The sequence below is a fragment of the Leptopilina heterotoma genome, unplaced genomic scaffold, assembly GCF_015476425.1.
Source record: "Leptopilina heterotoma isolate Lh14 unplaced genomic scaffold, ASM1547642v1 Lhet_362, whole genome shotgun sequence".
Taxonomy (NCBI): Eukaryota; Metazoa; Arthropoda; class Insecta; order Hymenoptera; family Figitidae; genus Leptopilina; species Leptopilina heterotoma.
Genome location: NW_025111043.1, coordinates 1,593,516 through 1,617,186, shown reverse-complemented (window position 1 = coordinate 1,617,186; position 23,671 = coordinate 1,593,516). Strand labels below are relative to the sequence as shown.

At 31.7% G+C, this 23,671-nt stretch overlaps 1 protein-coding gene across 1 annotated transcript; it reads left to right on the top strand.

The window, feature by feature from the left end:
- The first annotated feature begins 503 nt into the window (after positions 1 to 503).
- Positions 504 to 1,850, top strand: LOC122505694 (U1 small nuclear ribonucleoprotein 70 kDa-like). Its single transcript, XM_043617477.1, has one exon. It carries the CDS (start codon positions 504 to 506, stop codon positions 1,848 to 1,850), a length of 1,347 nt encoding a protein of 448 aa, XP_043473412.1.
- Positions 1,851 to 23,671: the final 21,821 nt, after the last annotated feature.

Genomic DNA, 23,671 nt, shown 5'->3' with positions numbered 1-23,671 from the left:
AAGTATACTGTCGACAATACTGTCTTTTAAAGTAAAATAGTCTCTGTGTCTTGTGAATTACTGGATGACTGAGTGTGAGGACGCCTACACTCTGGATTACGAGTTATTTGATCTACCTAAAATAAAGAGATCTGGATCTTGGATTAATCATCAAGGAGGACAACGCAGGTTGCAGTTCCACGAAGGATTTTATGATAAGTCGATGTTGTAATTTGTATGTGTATGTATGCTCGGGTAATGAATGAGGATTAAGGATTAATGGCCTAATCCCCTCCATTGAATGTGAATGTTGATGTGTATTATTATTTATTCTCGATAGAGTTTGTAAATTGATCACATAATTATTCAAAGAATCTTCTAATCCGAGTTCGAATATTGAGAGCATCATATCGCGATAATTAACGATTTCTTCTGAGAGTTTAGATCTCTTAATAAAGTGATTTGATTGTTTAATTATAATTTACTTTATTTTCTTTAATTACCCTCTCTTTTGGTTTCCAATCATGCCTGTGGAACATTCCCCGCCAAAGGGCAGAGAGGAAACGTTTTATATGGCGCCCGAAACAAATGATAGTGATAAAAATGATGCACTTGATGATCGAAATCAAATTAGTAAATTAAATAAGAGTTCGATAAAAGAAAATAACGATGAGGTAAAATTTGAAATGTTAGAACAAACGGGAAAATTCATGAATGAATTAACAGATATATTCAAGGGCATTAAAAATATAATGACAAATATAGAAGCTAGTGCGGAGATAATACGAAAGAATAATTCGCAAACAAACCATAATAATAGTAATCAAAACAATAATACGGGATATAATATAAAAGTAGATATACCAATGCCGGAGTTTGTGGATGAATTTCAAAATAATCCGGTGGAATTTTTAATCGAGTTAAAAGAATATTTTGATTTAAAGAAAATTCCTCACGAATGTTTTCCAGTAATAATTAGAAGAGCATTAAAAGGTAGAGCCAAAGCATGGTACTCCGCGAATAGTGATAAATGGGAGAATTTTTGCGAATTTGAATCTAATTTCAAGAGTGAATTTGACTCGATAGAATACCGGGCCGAAAAAACAAACGAGTGGAGAAACAGGAAATTTTCGAAAAAAGACGAATCATTTGTACAATATTTTTATTATCAAGTTAAAGAAGCAAACTACATAGATCCACCCCTGACCGATTACTCACGAAATTATGCAATAGTTCGTCAATTGCCAAGAAAAGTGCAAGAAACATTAGCGGCAATAAGATTAAATGATACCAGTCAAATAGTCAAGGCGTTGGCATGGCTAGATAATACTGAACGCGAATTTAAACAAAATCATACCCAACGATTTGGCATAGGGGGAAATCAATATAAAGAGCAGAATAGATATGAGGATAGAGGGGAAAAGAGAGAATCGATAGAGGAAGGAGAAAGAAAGAATAGATACGAAGAGAATTGGAGATGGCGAGAAAGAAGTGAACAAAATAAGAGAGATAATGCGAGACAGTATGAAGATAGAGGTAGGGGTGACGAAGACAAGAGTAGACAGGAAGATTGGCGAGCGGAGAATAGAGACAGAAAGAGACAAGACGTAGATGAAAGACGGAGAAAATATTATGATGACAGACAAGGGCAAACTTATGAGGGAAAAAGAAGGCACGATAGAAATGAAAGACGAGATGAATTTAATAAACAGACAAATTACGAGAGACGGACAGATTATAGTAGAAATGAAAGGCGAGGAGAGGGAAATTTTAGAACGAAAGTTGCGATAGTAACCGAAGAGGAAGAAGAGCGGTATGACGAAGAAGACGATACAAACAGTGATATGGATAAAATGTTAGATTTAAACTAGAGAGCGACAGTAAGGTGGGTCCAAATATCTGTCGCTGGATTTGTAATATTACTGAGGACCTAGTCTTCGACATTGAGGGGAAGGAAATTTTTAAAAGGGAAATTAAGGAAAAGCAAATAAAATTCAAGTGTCCAGTGTTAAAAGCGAAAATAGGTGAGGAAGAAATAGATGTAGTAATAGATACGAGAGCGCAAATTGAAGGAATATCGGAAAAGTTTTATGACAAATTAAAATGTAAGGGTTTATTAACACTTCCAGTTTCAAATATCAAATTATCGGGACCTTTTAGGGGTAAATCAGTAATCATAAAAAAAACAGATAATGACAAAAATAAGAATTGGAAATCAAAACATTGAAAGATGCTTGCTGGTAATTCCGGATTTGTGCTATGACATAATATTAGGGACGAATTGGTGTGGACAAAATGAGGTCGAAATAAAATACACGGATAGGACAATGAAAATAAATAACGAAATAATTTTTAAACCGGAAGTTAAATTTACGAATAATGTCGATGAAAACGATGCATCAAAACGAGTTTCGAGCATCGGGGTGGGGGATCGAGAAAATAAAAATAAAGATAAAGAAATTTGGGACTCGATAAGTCATTTAAAGAATATCACAAATCAAGAAAAAAATAAACTGTATGCATTACTACAGAAGCATAACGAAGTGTTTTCAGAAAATCCGGGACGTATTAATAATTACGAGCATATAATTAGATTAAAAAATAAAAACTCATTTGTTCATAGAAATTATCCAATCCCATTAGCTAAGATACCAAAAGTACGCGTGACGATTGAAAAGTTGTTAGACATGAAAATATTAGAAAAATCGACAGCCGAATTCTGTAGTCCTTTGCGGGTGGTAGAAAAGACTAACGGCGACATTCGCCTTTGCTTGGATGGCAGATTCATAAATGAAGTGATTCTCTCGGAGGTAGATGGCCCCCCGAACATGGATGACATATTACAAAAATTTGAAGAAAAGCGATTTTTCAGTTCGACAGATTTGCCACTGGGATATTTTCAAATACTGTTAGAGGCAGAGTCGAGAAAATATACAACATTTGTTTTCAAGGGGAGGGCGTATCAGTTTACGAGAATTCCGTTTGGCATTAAAACCGCGAGCAATGGCTTCATCCGAGCAATTAATTCAATTATGGATAATGAATTTCTTGATTTTATGGCAATTTACGTGGACGATATTTTGGTGGCCTCTAAAACATTTGACGAACATTTGGACAATTTAGATAGATTTTTCACGAGGGTTAAAAAATCAGGGCTAAGGGGCCGTAAACATAATACGTCACGCGTCTAGGGGGAGGGAGGGGGTCAGAGAATTGTGACTAAGTGTGACATGGGGGAGGGGGGTGAACTCATGTGTTACGTCACAATCTTTTAAATTCAAAGATTATAAGAAATTATATGTGACAATGTCACTTTTTCTAAATAAAACAAGTTAAAAATGCTTTAAACTATTTAATATCTATTATGTACCTGTTTAACATCTATTGGCATATTATTTATAATATGATGATAAATAATATATTCTCTTAATTTGAATCAGTTAAAAATCATGGTTTTAACTGACAATCAGTAGTGACTGACTTTTTGCTTCTGAATCAGTTAAAAATAACTGAAAAATTATTCACAAAACACCGAAATTTTTCTAAATATTGTATATTAAAGATTTGCTTGCATAATTCCAAAAATTTACTTGCAAAGTTTATTTTAAAATTGTGTAAAGATTAAAATTAAATTTTCAGGAAAGTTTCGCGCTAAACATTTATTGAAGTGGGATATTTAAATCTTTACACAATTTGTGCTATGTAGGTAGTTAAACGTGACTAATTGAATCAATCAAAAACAATTGTAGTGAAACATCAGTTATTTTCAACTAATTTTCAGAAAAAAAATATTACTATTTGAATTAGTGACTGACTTTTTGCTTTTAAATCAGGTATTTTTAACTGCGATTCAATAATTTAGAGTGTAAGATATAATATATATTGTCCAATGTATAAAATTTACAGTGAAATTTACGTGTGTGACGTGACGTAGGGGGGAGGGGGGGTTCAAGATTTGTGACGAAGTGTGACATAGGGGGAGGGAGGGGTCAAAAATGGTCCAAAATCGCGTGACGTATTATGTGTACGGCCCCTAACGCTAAGTTTGAAGAAATCAAATTGGTGCAAGGAGAAAGTCAATTTTTTGGGGTTTGTCGTGAATAAGGAGGGAATTCAACCAGACCAAGAGAGAATTCAGGCATTAAGGGACATACCAATACCAAAGAACCAAAGAACGATTCCTCGATAGAGTTTGTAAATTGATCACATAATTATTCAAAGAATCTTCTAATCCGAGTTCGAATATTGAGAGCATCATATCGCGATATTTAACGATTTCTTCTGAGAGTTTAGATCTCTTAATAAAGTGATTTCATTGTTTAATTATAATTTACTTTATTTTCTTTAATTACCCTCTCTTTTGGTTTCCAATCATGCCTGTGGAACATTCCCCGCCAAAGGGCACAGAGGAAACGTTTAAAACTATTATAACCATCTTATAGAATATATAAAAACATATTTTTTGGACTAAGAATTAATGATTTTTAACTCTTTTATTAAAATTAATTTTTATATTTCAATTATTATTATTTATATGAGGAAGCAAGTGTTCATAAAATGAACACCAAAATTATAAAAATGTACAACTTGGCAGCGGTTTTTTAATTTTTAATCTTTGAAATTCAAGTAGTTTTTTATATTCCCAAAAATTAGTATTTTATTGCAATATCAGGAAGAAAAGTCGAAAAAATCACATTATTTAAGAAAAGTCAAACCAACTTGACGCAAATTAATATTTTTAATAATCATAAGTCGATAAAATAGAAATTAGTTTCCTGTAAGATAGAATGAAATATATAATACATAAATTAGCTTCTCAATGTCATGTGGCGATTTGGTTGAGCGCATTAAAGCGCTATCCCAGCAGCGCACACTTGAAGGCCTATGACTTGTGGTTCGAGTCCGCTGACCCTCATGTGCTGTAGTTATGAAAATCCTTTTTTTTATTAAACTCATTTTTTTATTCTATAATAATGCAAAATATGAATATTTCATATTTTTTAACGCTTTTTTAATAATAAAATTTCATTAACAAAAATATTAATAGTTTTTGGAAACTTCCTGGTAACCCAGTAATAAGGGGTGAATTAAAGTGGATTGGTACTTTTATGCCCTTAAATTCCAAACCAATTCCGTTTTTGTCCGCAATCTTAATGAATTCCTTTTCTATTGTTAAATTGATCATTTCTATCCAATTCAATTCTCTGTAACCACGTGACCAGAGTCTGAATTTACTTTAATGCCGTTTAAGGGAATCATTTGTTGTGGATTTAATGCCTTTTAATTAACATTGAATTTTTTAAAGGGAATTAAAGGGGTTTCAAATTCTGGTCACGTAGTTACAGAGAATTGAATTGGATAGAAATTATTAATTTAACAATAGAAAAGGAATTCATTAAGATTGCGGACAAAAACGGAATTGGTTTGGAATTTAAGAGCATAAAAGTGCCAATTCACCCCTTATTACTGGGAACTTCCAGGAAACTTACTTTGACAACTCCCAAGAAATTTCCACCGGTAATTTGCAGGAAGCTTCCAAGGGAAGATTCCAAGAAAGTTTCCAAGAAACCTCCTGGAAGATTCCATGGGAAGCTTCCAAGTGCGGACATTGGTGTATGTTAGAGAAGTTTCCAGGAAGCTACCGAAGGTAACTTCTGAAGTTACCACGGGAAGCTTCCTGGAAACTTCTTAGAAGTTTTTGTGCTATCTGGGTGCGATCGAAGATGTTCGAGCTGTTTTTATGGTTCAAAGGCTCTGAACTGCGGGTTAATATTAAAAATTTTTATTTCCAAATATTGTGTTCTTATTTTTACACAAATTAAAAGATTTTTAGGGGATGAGACCCAATAAAAATTTTTTTTTTATTTTTTTGGGACACCCTAATGATGAGTCTTTGAAAGGAAAATGTAAAATTACACAGCCACACAAAAAAAATAAAGTGTCTTGATCTGGGGTCGAGACATATGTATTTCGATGCGCTGAATCCGAATCCGCCATCAGAATTTGGCCAATGGGTCCTGGTTTCACCCTAACCTAAAAAAAACCCTAAAATCGTTAAAATGGTCACTTTTGATTTATCAAAATTGAATCAAATTGAATCTAACCGCATATTGATAATTTTCTCAGATTCCTTAATTAAAATAAACTATTCTATAAGCTTTTCAATTGAAAATTCATATAAAACATTAAATATATCGAACCTAACCTCAAAAACACATCTAAGATTCCAAACAAACAAATTATACCATACACAGCGCAATAAAAATTATGTAAGCTCATGAAAGTTACAACTTAGGTGTTTTTATGATTGCTGATTACGAATCCGGTGTTAGTTTATCAAAATTCAAAATAGCGGATCCAATATGGCGAACAATATAATTAAAATTTGTTTGGATTGGCTTGAAAATCGTTACTCGGGGGTTTTCGGGGTCGCTGAAGACAAATCCTATGTCGGTTTCTAAAAATTCAAAATGGCGGATCCAATATTGCGGTCTTTATTATTTTAACGATTATTTTAAATTTATTACTCGCGGTTTTTCGGGACCTTTGATAACGAATCGTATATCAATTTTTATAATCTTAAACACGGTGGGCTTAGACTAACTTTAACCTAAAAGTATTAGCCCATCTCGGTTCTCTTCAGATAATTATTCTACTCTATTTTCTGAGTAATTTGAGCCCAAAATGAAAAAAATTGGTAGGGGGATATTCGAACAAACTCGATTTTTGTGAATTTTCCTTCTTTATGAGGATGCTTTGCATTCCTCACAATTTTGAATTTTTCAAAAGAAGGTTATATTGACTCATTTTCAGGGGCGCAGAGAGAAAAACCGGACCCGGTACCAAAAAATTGCGAGCTAATATATATCTATATGATTTAAAAAAACTTATAACAAACAAATTTTATGTTTTTAATTTCCGGGCCCCCTTAGAGAGACCGGGCCCGGTGGGAAACCCACAATTCCCACCCCCTCTCTACGGCCCTGCTCATTTTTATCTAAAATACATATAGGTATGTGAAGTATTGAACAAATGTCCCGATTTATGTATGCATGTGTGTGTCACAAAATATTGTGTACAAATTATCTCAGACACGATTTGACGGATTGTCCTAAAATTTTTACGCTTATTGCAGTCCTTAATACCTAAAGTCTGACAGAAGAAGAACAATTTTTCAAATTTTGAAAAATTTATAAAAAAATTTTGTGGATATATTTAGAAATTCTTCTGTTAGATTCTAGGTATTTAAGGACAAAAGCGTATAAAATTTTAAAACAATCCGTAGAAACGTGTCAGATAATTTGTACACAACATTTTGTGACACACACACAAACACATGCATAGATCTGGACATTTGATCAGAACTTCACATACCTAGAGTAGAGGGGGGTAATGTAGTGCTGGAAGTGATGTAGTGCACTGGCTTTACCGACTAAACGAATGAATTGAATTACCTGCCGTTGGTATGGTAGGTTTAAAGTATCAAAGTATATTAATGTTTATCATTTTGGCTTGATTGTTCTTCTTCTAAAAGAAGTTGTGGCGTCACTTTAAAACACTAGATTTCGAAACCATATTTCTGTTTTTTAGTGACTTGAAGAAAATGTAAGGCTCGTTAAAAAAGTATCAGGAAAGTGATTTTTCCATGTAAAATTTACTTCTGAACACAAATTTAGTATTGTTTTGACGCTTAATTTTGTTTTTATTGAGATATTGAAGTCAACGTGAAGAAAGTGCTTGGGGGCATTGTAGTGCACGGAGTTGGGGGCAATGTAGTGCAATTATACAGAGTACCGTAAATATGTATTATTTAACCATGTTTTCTTTTTGTAAATTTTTGCAGTTTTCTTTCAGTTTTATTTAACACAGGACCAAAGAAATCTCTAGTTTATAGTTCTGTCCACGAGACGAGATGATACCATGCAAAGTCTCGATCTCATCTCGGTTTTCTCGTCTCGTAAGCATCACTACTCGTTTATAGTTTTTTAAGTTTCTTTTGTTCCTAATATTATATCTAATAAAATAAAATCGTTTATAATATATTCTCTGCTTTTTATTTTTTTTAATTTTTTTTTTTTGCTTTTTATTTTTTTTTTATTTATTTTTTATTTTTTTTGCCTCTTCTAGGTATGTGAAGTAAACATCCTACAGTAGTGCACTACATTGCCCCACAAATTTTAGAATGTCGAAAAAAGTGCCTTCAGTTTTTTGGATATAGGAAAGCTCCATCTACATCTGCAAAAAAATAATGTACACCATAAATGCAGATAGAAGCATTGTCTTTCCAACGAGTCCTTATTGATCAAAATTGGTTGAAAATTGCGACCACAGGAGTCTTTGAAAGAAAAGTGCACTACATTACTCCCCTTCCACTCTATATGTATTTTAGATCAAAATAAGTCGATATAACCTCCTTTTAAAAAATTCAAAATTGTCAGGAATGCAAAGCATCCTTATGAAAAGCAAGATTCACAAAAATCGAGTTTGTTCAAAAATACCTCTACCGATTTTTTTCATTTTGGGTTCAAATTACTCAAAAAATAGAGTAGAATAATTATCTAAAGAGAACCGAGATGGGCCAAAACTTTTAGGTTAAAGTTAGCCTAAGCCCACCGTGTAAAGTCTTACGAATTGTTTTCTAACAATTTTTTTTTAATTAAGGGATCTTAGAAAATTATCAACATGAGGTTAGATTCTATTTTGATAAATCAAAAGTGACCATTTAACGATTTTAGGGTATTTTTTGAGGTTAGGGCGAAACCAGGACCCATTGGCCAAATTCTGATGGCGGATTCGGATTCAGCGCTTTGAAATACATCGGAATACATACGTCTCGACCCCAGATCAAGAAAGTTTATTTTTTTTGTGTGGCTGTGTTATTATTGAGAGCTCCACACCCGACAAACCAGTTAGAAACTTGGACAGATTGACCTACGAGAAAATTCTAAACGCTAAGTATAAAAATTGTATTGTAGACATTAAAAACTCCGGCTTCTGTAGATTATCCGTTTTCACAAAATCTGCCTGTGCGGCTAATATCATCCTAAGTGATAAATCTTATTTGGTAAGTAAAGGTTTAAAAGCATTCATCCTATCTTACTTTATGACTTCTTAGGGCGTTATTAAAGGTGTCCCTCTCGATATCACCGAACAAGAATTGAAAGACAATTTAGAAATTCTCGGTTTCCACCATGACAAATCGGCTGTTATCGAAGTTCGTCGATTATCGAGAAAAACAATCGATGTCCAAACAAAGTAACCGATATACGAACCCCCACGTACTGTTCTGTTAACATTTAACTCAAAATCGCTCCCTTCTAAAGTCGCCATTTTTAACACATCTATAGATGTGGAACCGTACACTCCGCCTGTGAGAATCTGTTGGAATTACCTCAGATACGGGCACATCAGTAAGTTCTGCAAATCCGTTAAAAAATGTAAACAATGCGGTGAATCAGCTCATGAGGAAGGCATTACCTGTCCACTGATTGATAAAAACCCCGTGTGTTTGAACTTCAAAAAAACTTCTTCGCCCAACCATTTGCCCAAAAAAAAAAATTTCCGACAGTTTTCTGTTACTAACTGTCTTACCTTTTCTGAAGCAAAAGCAGAGCTTCGCCCTAAATCAACGAAAAAATCAGACAACAACCTACCAACACACCCAGCGGTTAATTTTAACTTTAGTAATTACCCGGAATTCGGAGAATGTCTCTCCTCCCCGCCTTTGGCTCCATCAAAACAAACATCCTACAGTAATATAGTTTCTACTTTATCAAATAAAAATCAGCGTCACCCTACGCCACAAAAACAGACCTCTCTTAACATTAATCAAAGACCTTTTACAAGTGCTAACACAAAAAATAAACAATCTTTCTCACACTTGTATGCAACCAGACTTCCAGACTCCCTACCTAAAGGTTTTGCTCTGCAACAACCTCCAATGCTCGGAAGAGCACCAGACACGTCTAATATCAACTTGCCGCCTCTTAACACAGCAGAATTAATAAATAATTTAATTCTTAACCTTACTAAACTATTTAGTGTCTTGTCTTCAGACTCTTCACCTGATCCTGAAGAGTCTGTCACAATTGTAAATAATCTCTCTACTGAAATAATAACTTTTTTTAAAATCTTTCTCGAAACCCCAAATTGAACCATAAAAACAATTTGAAAATACTACAATGGAATTGTTGTGGTATTACCAACAAGAAAAGTGACATTTTATCTATTTCAAAAGATATAAAATAATAAGAATATCGATAATAAAATAAAAGAAAATAAAATAATATCGATTCTTTTATTTTCCGAAACTTTCCTGAAACCTAATAAATCTTTTTTTTTTAATTCAAATTTCAACTTTATTAGATATGATAGACTGAATTTTAATCGGGGTGGTCTTTCAATCGCAATCAAAAAAGAAATTACCTTTTCCAGAATTTCAACTGTTCTCAATATTGAAAATAGTTTAGAAACACTTTCAATTTCCATAGATACGTCTGTAGGTAAATTGTTGATTGTACGTGTTTACAGGATTCCTTCTGATGGCAGAAGAATCTCTGAAATCACATGGAATAATTTCTTTCAATTAGTTCTAGCAGTAAATCCAACTCGAGTATTCATTGGAGGAGACTTTAATTCATATAATTATCTATGGGGCAGCAATCGTTGCTGTCCTAATGAAGAAACTCTTTACTCTACTCTTGATGATTTGAATCTTGTTTGTCTAAATGACGGTAAAGCCACATTCGTTAATAGACCAAATGAATCCCCTTCATTTTTAGATTTAACCTTCGTTAGCTCTCAACTTTTCATGCGCTGTTCACAAGACGTTTGGGATGATCCTATGGGAAGTGACCTCTATCCCATTGTAACTAATTTGGACATCCAAGTTCCCATATCCAATTTTTATTCGCACAAATATAATCTAAGAAAGACTGATTGGGCCACCTTTTCTACGAATTTAAAGAATGTTCTAACTTCTAGAAGGGATGAGATTTCTCCTTCAAATGATCCCATTTCCAGCTATAAAGTATTTGTGGAATGTATTGATGAAGCAGTTATTTCTGCTTTACCCCAAATTACACGACCTAATTTAAACATTAACAATAATAACAGAAAAACAAACAGGCGTAAACCTTTCATCCCAGCTCCCTGGTGGAATGATGAGTGCGACAGCGCTACTCAAGCCAGACAGGAAGCATCCATTAAATTTAGAAGAGTCTCAAGCTACGAAAATTATTTAGAATATAACAAATGTGAAGCAAAATGCAGAAGAACTCTTAATCAGTCCAGAAGACAGTCATTCCATGAATTTTGCAATTCGCTAAATAGAACGACTCCCATTGCTAAAGTATGGAAAATAATAAAGTCTTTTAAAAATAGATTTACCCAACCTTCCACAGGTTCTTGTTCAGCGGACACGGAAACCATTGACAAATTACACGATTTAGCCAATGACATGTGCCCTCCCACAGCTTTCTTTGATTCCTTCCCAAAAGGTTTTTGTCCAAATGACTTTCTCGAATCACATTTCAATATTACTGAATTAAATATTGCTATTTCAACCTTTAAATTAAAATCTTCACCCGGTATAGATAAAATCAACAACACAATAATACAAGCACTTCCTGCGGAATCAAAATTAATATTATTGGTCATATATAACAACATTCTGTCATTAGGCACTGTGCCTTCTTCCCGGAAGGACTTTCTGATCTTTTTCATTCCGAAATCTATACGGGTAAATTTCGTTCCATTGCTCTTGCTTCATGCTTCCTTAAATTAATGGAGAAGCTATTATAAAATAGACTTAATTGGTACCTGGAACATAATTTTCATGTTTCACCTTTCTAATTTGGATTTCGAAAAAGCAAGTCTTGCGCAGACAATTTGTCTATTATTTCCACTGAAATCTTCACTGGATTTGCAGAAGGCGAAGTTACGGCGGGCTTATTTCTAGATCTTAAGGGAGCTTTCCCGAGCGTAGTCCCACAAATTTTAATGGAAGACCTTAAAGATCTTGGCATTTCTAAAAAAATAGCCAAATTTATATATAATGTCACAGCGTGCAAAAACATATATTTTAATATTAACGGCAAATTGACAGAACCTAGAATCAGCACTGTGGGACTTCCCCAGGGATGCATTTTGAGCCCAATACTCAACTCGATTTATACACGTAAACTTCTCGGCCTTCTTCCTCAAGGTTGCACCTTGGTTGAATTTGCAGATGACATTGCTATTCTTGTGAGATCAAAAGATCCATTTCAATGCTTGAGAATACTTCAAGACTGTTTAAATATTTTTTCGATATTTCTTTTTAATAGGGGTTTAGAAATTTGCCCGGACAAAACCAAATTGTTACTTTTCAATAAACTTAAAATTAACTTAGAAGACCCTAACCTTTTTCTCAATATAAATAACACGATTATTCTCCCCTCTAGTGAAGTTACTTTTTTGGGAATTATTCTCGACTACAAGCTGACCTTTGATTGTCATTTCAAATTCCTTTTTCGTAAGCTCTGTAAAATTTTAAATATCATGTAGGTCGTGAGAAGTATTTGGTGGGGAAAATGTAGGAAATGGACCTTCAAACTCATCAAGCATCCCAATTTTTGAAAGTTTTTGGTCATACCATTCACTATTAGTTCCCAATTCTCGCTCTTATGGTTGCCAAGAAAGTTTTCAATAACTCACTTAAAACTAAGCCATGCAGCTTTCTCCTTTTTACTTATTACTGTGATAAATTTTTCATCTTTTACTAGTTTGCAAATTTGAGGCCCAACAAAAATTCCTTCCTTTAATTCAGCATCAGATATCTCTGGAAATTTTTGTTCCAGGTACATGAAACATTTCAATTTTTGTTTAATTTTTAATTTTTTCTACTATGAAATATCGGGAAAATAATTTCAAATGTTACAAATAACGTGACATATATATATATAACCTAGAAGATAGGACTATAGAGAAAATTAAAAATTAAAATGGCGGCTCAAAAATGGAGTTTGAAGTTGAAATTTTTTTCAAAATTTGATTCGAAAGTACGAAATTGTTAAAAGTGTTTAGATCAGCCTGAAATGTGTTACTCAGGGGTTTTAGGAGTCGCTGATCACGAATCTGAAGTCCAATTTTAAAAATTCAAAATGGCGGATTCAATATGGCGGACAATTTTTTTAAAAACTCATTAAAATCGCTTGAAACTGGTTATTTGGGGGTTTTTGGGGTCGCTGATTATGAATCTGAAATCCAATTTTCAAAATTCAAAATGGCGGATTCAATATGGCGGACAATTTTTTTAAAAACTCATTAAATTTGCTTGAAAATTGTTACTCGGGAGTTTTTGGGGTCGCTGATCACGAATCTAAAGTCAAATTTTAAAAAATCAAAATGGCGGATTGAATATGGCGGACAATTTTTCTAAAGAATCATTAGATTCGCTTGAAACTTGTTACTCGAGGGTTTTTGGGGTCCCTGATTACGAAAATGTGACTGTCCGCGAAAAAACGCGGCTTAGCACCTAAACGTGAATGATTGAAGCAGATGCAGAACGTAGGAATGCATCCAATATCACAGGAAAAAAAGTCTGACTCCGTTTACACCTTAAATTCAGCCCATGTATTTCACATAAGTCTGTCCTTGTTTAATGGGGCTGACTCCGTTTACACCTTAAATTCAGCCTCGAAAACAGGCTAAAAGTAAAACTTTTTTTTTAGTGTGATAACGTCTTTAAAAAGTTATATTGTCGAAAGTAATTTACATTTACAAGTTCTGATTTTTGCATTTGAAAAAATTATATAATATCTATCGATTAGCATAAAAAACTCAAAATTGATTTTTTAGAGCTAAGCCGCGTTTCCTCGTGGACAGTCACATATAATGTCCAATTTTTAAAATTGAACATGGCCGCTCCAATATGACAGACGAATCTTTAGTTGAAATTCGATAATCACGCTTTTAAGCCATTAAAATACTTAAAATACTTTTTAATGTTTTCTAACTTTCACAACGTGGAGGTAAACGTGAACTGGAAAGTCTTTTCTTTTTATTTTTAAATTTTATATTTTTTTTACTTTTTTATTTTTCTTTCTTTTTTCATTTTTTATTTATTTTTCTTCTTTTTATTTGTTAATTATAATTTTTGAATTTAAAGGTCAAAAAATAGAAATGTATATGTTTTATTTTAATCATTACTTATTTCAAGGTCAAATTGAAAAAAACAATTTTTTTATCTCCAGCTTGCAGCTCTTGTAAAACCTTTCAAAAATCATTATTCACAGTTTTAATTCGATTAATTATACTTATCAATATATTAAATTGAAAAAAAGATAATTTAAAAAAAGACAAAATTTATTTTAAAAATAAAAAAAGACATTATATGTGACTGTCCACGAGAAAACGCGGCTTAGCTCTAAAAAATAAATTTTGAGTTTTTTATGCTAATCGATAGATATTAGGGGAGAGTAGGCTACATTGAACCAGCGTCAACAGTGAACCACTTCAATTTTCTGTGAAATGAATAAGTGACATTTTTTCTTATTCAACATATAAGTTACTTTTACCGAAACAGACTACGTCCAAAAATTTCCGGCACGTAGGATTATTATTTATAAAGAAAAACTAAAAAAACTGTTTTTAACGTACAACACAAAAAATTTTGTGGAAATATAATGACGTTTTTTTATTGAAATAGGAAGTTTTAAAAGTTAGTAAACTTGTGATTTATTTCGCTTAGGGTGTCAACTTCAATATTCCGATGTGATAAAGAATTTTAAATTCTACATAAATTTATTATAAACAATTTTTTTGTGAATGTTATGTGTATACAGTGAGTGCGGCGGGACGCATGAATAATCTCTAGAAATCATTAGTTAGAAGTTTTAAATGATTGAATTTCATTTATTAGAATTTTTTTTTAGCAAAATTTCATTTTTTTCGAATTTTTGTTTAATCGATTTTAAATTGATCCGAATATTTACATTAGGGAGCGTTCACAAATTACGTAACGCTAATTTTTAAAAATTTTGACCCCCCCCCCCCCATGTAATACACTGTTACATACATTAGCGCCATTTTTTCTGCTGTACATAACAAATAGCTAGACCCCCCCCTCCCCTTTATAATGTTACGTAATTTGTGAACGCTCCCTTAACAGATTTATAAATACTCGAATTTTTATTTATGAGAATTATCATTTAACACAATTTCCATTAATGGTACTTTCCATTAAAATTAATTCTTATTTATACGAATTTTCATTTACAAGAACTCTTATTTTACATTATTTCTACTTAGTCTAATTTTGAAAAGACAGAATTTCCATTTCGGCGAATCTTTATTTGTCCAAACGTTTATTTTGATGAATTATCATTTCACAGAATTCTTAAAAGAACGAATGCTCCACTGAGAACAATAGAGTTTGAAAAACTGGGAGTCAATATTAAAAAAACTGGACTCAGTCCAGTAAAAGTACATTAATTCATTTCCATCAAGCATCTTAGGGTGTTGCGTATAGTGGATAGAGGGTCTTAGTTCCAAATGTCACTGTAAAGAGCATTGAAACACAGGCGAAGATTATAAGGCGCGCTGCAGTGTGCATAGTAGAGAAACTGGACTCAGTCCCCTACTTCGAAATTTTCACAATGAGGGAACGCAGGCGCGGAACCTGTCAAAATAAATGTCCGACGCGACGCGAAACGAGTGTTTCCTTTTATTCACTTCGTCAATTTTATATAAAAAAAACAATAACCAATCATTAAAAAAAAAGAAAAATATGTTAAATGCACTCTTTATATATTCATATTCATTAATTCACAAGTTTTATTCTTCCCACATCTTCATATTTACAATTAACAACTAAATGCATCGAAAAATCTTACAATCATACGGGATTGAACACCTACCTAACCATACAACTAAATATACGCATATAATTATAAATCGCACGCTTTTACATTAAGCCTCTCGGCTACGCAATCGATGGTGCAATGATTTTTTGTTGAAAAGCTGACTTTTAGGATGCAATACAAAAGTTATAATATTTGTAACATGTGTCATTATATTTAAATTAGAAATCAGTGGTTTAGTTTCTATTCATCTATACACGGAAAAAAATAATTCGGAAATAGTTCCTGAATTCGTTCCGAAATTGAGGATATGAGCAAAAGTCGGTAATTATTATAGAGCTGTTATTTGGAAGAAATGTCGAACTTTCAAAATAGATATTCAGGAATTGTATGGAAAGAACTCGGTATTTATGTGATAGTTTTTACGAAATGTAGCGGCTGAGTATTTCAGATAGTCTGGACGGTAGAACTTCCGATGAGTTCGGGAGAAATTCAGAGGGTCGCTTCATATATGAAGAAGCTCTTATAAGGGCTACAGAATAGTTCCGGAACAATTCCGTAGCAAAGAAAATAAAAAAAAGAAGTTGTGTATACGCGTATATACTTGATCGACATTCGTCAAGCAAGGCGAACTGTGATTGGTTGAGGAGGATACACACACATACATACATACTTAATACACTTATAGCTACTTACATATATTCTAACGCACACATAATTTATACACGAATAAACGCAAATACACGACGCATTGAATCGCACGCTGGTTGTAGGGACCTGGGAAGTCTCTTATATACTAGACTTTACTTTTATTCAGCGCTTGTGAGAAACGGGGTCGTCACATCTTTTCTTTCGATGAAGTTCGGGAATTATTATGAAATTTAAACTGGAGTTCTCCTTGATTAGACGCTTGTAAATACTATTTTAGAAGAAATATAATTTCTACGACAAAATTTCGATAATATTATAGACCAGTCCTGTATTTCTCCAGGAATTTATTTACATTGCTGATTTTGAAAGTCTCACAAAAACCGTTTCGTAATTAGTTCGGAACGATTCAGATATACTTACATTGAATTTCTAAAAATTTCTGGAACTTTGCACAAATCCTCAATTATGGAACAAATTCAGGAATTCTTACAGAATTTATTTTTTCCGTGTATGTAATATGTGTGTACTATTAATCTCAAGTGGTTTTGCTTTGTCATGATGCTTATTTTTATCATTAGCGTATTCTAATTACTACAACAATGAACAACTTCTGATTTTTAAACTGTTTTGTGCTTTACACTTGAGAAAAAAATTTTAATTCAAGAGTTACAATAAAATATATAGAAATCGCAATATTTTTTAATAATTTTTCTTATAGATCACATATACATGTGTTATCATTTATAGGTTAGAACGTCCAAATCATTTTCCTTACAATAAAGTACTTTAGATTATAAATGGTCATTATTCACAGTTATTTTAAAGAATGTTTAAAAATTAGCAAAGCAAAACCACTACAGAATTATTTAATTAAAATACTTCAAAACACTGATTATTCTAATAAAAGTAAATGTGGTTACAAGTTACATGATTTACATAATATCTTTAGGTACAAAAAAAATAACTCTTTTAATAAAAATAAATTACTTCAAAATTAAATTGATCTTAGTAATGATTCTTTCAGAAAATTTATCATTAAATATTAAATTAAAATAGTTAATACTTAATACAGACTAAAGCACAAGAGGGGGAGGGATGTAAAAGGCTTTACACGCGGTACTAGTATAGTACTAATACAGTAACCGTACGATAAACTAAATTACAAAAACCTTCAGTACACCATACTATTATCGTACTCGTATTATACGAGCATAAGCATACTGGTACGACATACTAGTACAGTACCTGTTACCGTGTGAAGGTAGATGGCGAGTACAGTACCAGTACGACTAATACGCCATAGTCGTATTGTACATGCATCGTACTAGTACGCTGGTTATCTGGGCAATTGTGAAATACTATAAAGTCATGAAATGTTAATGAAAAATTTACTTTTGACGAACAAAAGAAAATAAAAAAATTGTATGATCAAAAATTTTTTAAAATTGTTAAATAATGGAGGTGACCCACAATTCCCCAATTTCCTCTATGATTATTCCCAAATAATTCTTTAACTTTTTGAAACATTGTTTTTAGACTGTATTATTGTGCCCACGAGCACAATTCGGAACAAATTTTATTTTTCCAAATGAGCGCGTCAGTCTCAACGGGGCGCCATAGACTTTTTCGTTGATTTCTCGAAAAGTTATCACGATCCCTTTATAAAACTTTTATGAAAATTTTCTTATTACTTTTGGCTATCACTATAAAAAAAATAAATAAAATCGGAGGGGGGGTGTTTTTCAAAAAATTAAAAAAAAAAATTTTTTTTGAAAATTTTTTAATAATTTCTAAACATTTTTTTTCTAAAAAATTTATCTAAAAAATACTAGTTATACTGAGAAATTGAAAAAAAAATTTTGAAAAAATATTGAAAAAACCGGAGTTATCTTAATTTTAAAAAATTAGTACATAAATTTTCAAATTTGAATATTTTCAAAATTTTTTCAAAATTTTTAAAATCGTTTTCACTTTATCATATCTTATCCTTATAGCTACAAGGAAAAAAATTTTCAAGAAAATTGCTAACAATGTCCAAAAATCGTCGATCACTTCACATGGAATTGCTCATTAATAACTTTTTTGTTTATAAATTTTTGATTTTTTTTAACGCCATTCAATAGAGCGCATATAAAAACATAAGAAATGATGATTTGTGAATTTTTCTATTGATTTTTAAGTACCGAAATAAGTCCTCAAACTTCATGCTAAAATTTTGTCCATTTGGGCGTTAAAGGGTTAAACTTCAGGTGTTTATCCTCTTTCGTATCATTCCAACGAGTTAACATTGTGTAGCAGGAACTGCAGATTATATGTGGAACCTGTTTTTCATTCTGATTGACTATCTCAAAATCAAAACAATCTTTGTAAATTTGTTTAATGTTTTCATTAATTAATTTGCGATTTTTCGGGATATCAAATTCTCCGCATACGTAACAAAATACATCTGCATTGCTGTCACATGTATGTTGTGAGGTTGACACTCCAAAAAGAACTTTTGAAGCGTTTGAAGTTTTTTTATTGTTTTGATTTTTGAAAGCCATGATATTTAGGAAAATGCCCGCACGCTGGGGATCCTGGTCCGATCGCAGGCGAGTCCACCGTCCTAGGGGTGATAACTCTCATACCTCCCTAGGCCTAAGTATGAGAGCTTTCCGACTTTGACGAGGACATTGTCAACTCGTCGTCGGACACACTACGGTATCATCATCCTCACACCCTAACATCCCCCTGCAAGGCAGCGCGTCTTCGCTTGCTTCGTTACTTCGATAGACAGGAAGCAAATCATTCTACACATCCTCTTTCGGGGCAGTTGTCATCGCCTATTACATCTATCGAAGCAGCAGAATTAATATTGTGCCAAAGCACAACGGAAATACAATACTGTATTATGTCCTAGCAGGCCTGCGTCTAAGAGAAAAGTATTCTGCAATTGTTGAATTAAACTTCATCCAGAAATTATGCCTAATTCTCTAGAAATGTTCCTAGATGTTGTCTCGATAAATATATTTTAATTTAGGCATTCAGGTTACCAAAAATCTGCATTTTTTGCTGCATAAATGTTTACCAAGAAACTTTTCGAAACTTTTAAATTCACCGACTCCCAAAATGCTTGCATATCAAGTCATATTGGACCAGTTGTTAGAAATTTTTAAAGTCTGATTTAAAATTTGTGATCAGCGATCCGAAAAACCACTGAGTACCCAGTTTAAAGAAAAATAAATCAATTTTCGAAAAAATGACCGCCATATTGGATCCGCCATATTGAATTTTTAAAATCTAACTGCAAATTTGTAATCAGCAACCCCGAAAACCCCTATATACCAAGTAAAGTGAAAATCCAACAAATTTTTTTAATTTGTCCGCCATATTGGATCCGCCATTTTGAATGTTTAAAAACTGACTGCAGATTCGTAATCAGCGATCTTAAAAACCCCCGAGAAATAAGTTTGAGACAAATCTAAGGGTCAGAATTTCTCAAACGGATCACCTAAAACTAAAAAATTTTCTTTTTGAACCAAAATAGCTTTTTTTTGACTCTTAATATGGTTAAGAAGAATCCCTGAAAATATTAAGCCAAAAAAAAATTTTTTGTAAAAGTTATTAACAATTGAATTTTTTAGTACTGCTAAATTCACAAATTTTTTTCTCGAGTTCTAGTTGACGGATTTTAAAATTAAAATATGGATTTTTTTCGTCTTGAATTGCACTATTTAAATATATTTTTTTGTTTTTAAATTTTTTTATTTTTTATAATTTTTTATATAATTTGTTTATAAAATGTTAATAAACAAATATGTTCTTCACGTCCTAACAAAATAATTAAAATTGTAGGGGAGAGTCTCCAGTTGTGAGACACCTCCAGTTGTGAGACAGTCAATTTTTTTTAACATGCAATATTAAAAAGCCGATTGGTTTATATAAAAACATTTCTTTTTATATGAGCCAACTTTTTCGTGTACGCCGAAGCGGATATATAAACTGTTTTTGTTAAATACCAACACTGTGTGTGATAATCGACTAAAAAGCGTTTTTTCAATAAATACAAAGTACTTTTTTTCCAAGTTAATTAATTCGAAAAGGTAAATGTAATGCATTTTCTTTTAGTGTTTTCCTTATATTTTGTGATGCAATATTGCATTGTTCCAATCTACGGTTTAAAATAATTTAATTTTCCTTTTTCAAAATAGCGCCAATTTCTGGGTGTGAGACACAGCATATCACCAGTTGTGAGACGGTGTCAACACCCATCTGGGCAGCATAAAAAATACGACTTTGCAGGCATACTATTTAAATGCTGTTTTGATTCTTTTTTCTAGTATTTTTGGGCATGTCAAGTGGAAAAAAGTCAATTGATTCAGAAGAAATCAATTTTAATGCTCTTGTTGAAGCTATTAAATTGTGTTTATTTGATAGTCATAGTTTGGCGAATAAATATTATTATTTAGTATATAATAATATATATTACTAGCTGTCGTACCCGTCTTCGACGGGTTTTAGTTTCTACCAATACATTTAAGTTTCTACCAATCTGGAAAATCAGGAAATAGCTAGGGAATTTAATTTGACCGGAAAAAAATAATAATTAGTTACCATTATAGCTATTTTAGTAGGAAAATATTACTATTTGAATCAGTGATTGACTTTTTGTTATCAAATTAGTTATTTTAACCAATTCAAATGCAGAGAACAATATTTATCAATTTGTAGTACTTTAATTAATGTATTAAAAAAATTAAATTTTCCATACAGTTTTTGGAGTTATAGTAGAGTCTAATTGGAACTAATTGTATCGCAAGTAGACCCTACGTTACGACTGCTAAAACCTAACATAAGACCTAAATTTTAGGCTGAAAGTAGGGCTTAAATTTTGACTCGGGTCTGTTTTCATAAATATTATACATCAATAAAAATTGAAGTAAAAAGCAATTTTTTAAAAGCGAATTAATATAATGAAACTTTTTCTTAATTTGATAGGAAAATTCCCGGTTCGGCATATTCCCAGCTTTTTACAGTTTTTCCCGTTTGGTAGATACCCAGTTAAATGTATTAGTATAAACAGAAAACTGTACGACAGCAAGTAATACAATCTATATTTATATGAACTTAAGAAACAGTATTTTCATAAAATAAGTAAATTTTTATAGCCATTTGTAGATTTATTTATGGATAAAATCAAGTAAATTTAAATTTGACAAAAAAGAGATAAACCGTGAAAAGTTTGGACAAAGCAGGGAATTTTGTTAAACAAAAATAGACACCGTGTTAACTTTTGTCTTTACATTGCTCAAAACATCTCTTAAAGTTAAATCTAGAGTTAAAATGAAAAAACGTTTTAACATGTAAGTTTTTGCCTAGTGGCATAATATGCTTGTATTGTATCACAGGTGACTTACAATTCTTGACATCCTGCGAAATCATTTTAATCATAAAAAATTTTCATTTTCAATATTTCTGAACTTCTTGAAAATATTAGATTGATTTGATAAATAATTTTGAATTGCACTATTTTGACATCAAAATATTAATCAGAGACTCCAAAAATACTACTGAATTATACTTCATATAGTAATTAGTATCGATTTTTTGATATATTGAAAATTTTTTTATATTTCTTGTAGGATAGTATTTTTTGCAAAATTATGATAAAATCTGACTAAATAACATATAATATTCATTTTTAGAAAGTTTAAAAGCTATCCATTAAAAATTGTGAAATTTGGAAATTTTCCATTTTTCAAGTTTTTGAAAATATTTTTATATTTACATCTTAGTTGTAGAATAGTATTTTTTGAAAAATTATGCTAAAATGTGACTAAATAACATGTAATACTCAAATATAGAAAGTTTAAAAGCAATCCATAAAAAAATGTAAAATTTTGAAATTTTCGATTTTTTGAAAACATTTTTATACTTACATATTAGTTATAGGACTTTATTTTTTGCAAAGTTATGCTATAATGTGACTAAATAACATATAATACTCAAGTATATAAACTTCAAAAGCAATTCATGAAAAATAAAAAATTTTGAAATTTTCGATTTTTTGAATTTTTTGAAAAAATTGAATATCTCCCGTTCTAATTAATATTTTTTAAATCTGTAAATTTATAAACCTTCCTTGGGTCAATACCTAATAAACAAACAAGTTGGACTTAAATCGATTCACATGTTTTTGTGTGATTGGGGTACAAAGTTTTTGTGACAGACAAACATACATACATACATACATACATACATACATACATACATACATACATACATTAAATTTTTTAAGAACATTTTTGGAATCTTTGATGTCCATAATAACTAATCATGTTAACATTTTGAAGTTTTAAGCAATGTACAGACAGACATCTGATTTTATTAATAAGGATTAATATATTTAATTATTTATACTAAACATAACTTTTTATGTCAAACTTATTAAATTTTAGCAATTTTTAATGAGTGTCTCACAACTGGAGACATTTTTTTTTTTTTGAAAAAAGCGATGTGCTCGGAAAATGTATCGTAAAATTTTTTAAGTTCATCGAAACACTATACTTTCTTTTAATAAAAGTTGCGTATTTCTGTTACCTTTCGAACGGTGTATTTTATTATCAATTTCGTTTACCCGTTTACAATTTACGGGTCAAAAATGAAACCCGTCTCACAACTGGAGACTCTCCCCTATTCTATTCCTTAAATGTCTCCGAGTGAAAAACCGTTTCGAAAAAAAATGAGCCTCAATTAGAAAAAAAGTTATTAATTACAAACTGCAGCCGTGTAGGGCTTTATATGATGTTAAAATTTGCTGCAAGCTTGTCGCAAGATTGCAGTAAAACCAAGCAAAAGATAAATTGCAAAATTATAGGTACTACGTAAGTAAAAATAAAGATTTAATGTAATAATTCAACATTTAAAATTGTTATATTATTAAAAAACTTTGTAATATTTTTAATCTCCAAGTGTATTTAAAACGTACGATAAAAGAAAAGCAGTGTGTAATTATTAAACAAGCACATGACACTAATAGTATATACGATATTTTAATGTCTCCGCACTGGGGTGAAATATATGCGTTATAAATGAATTCTATGCTGGCAAACTCTGTTCAAACGCTGCTAGATTAATCATTTCCGCATACTGAGGATAATTTCACGTTCAACAATTACTTCACTCATCAACAGAATTTTCATTTGTAAATGAAATGAAAT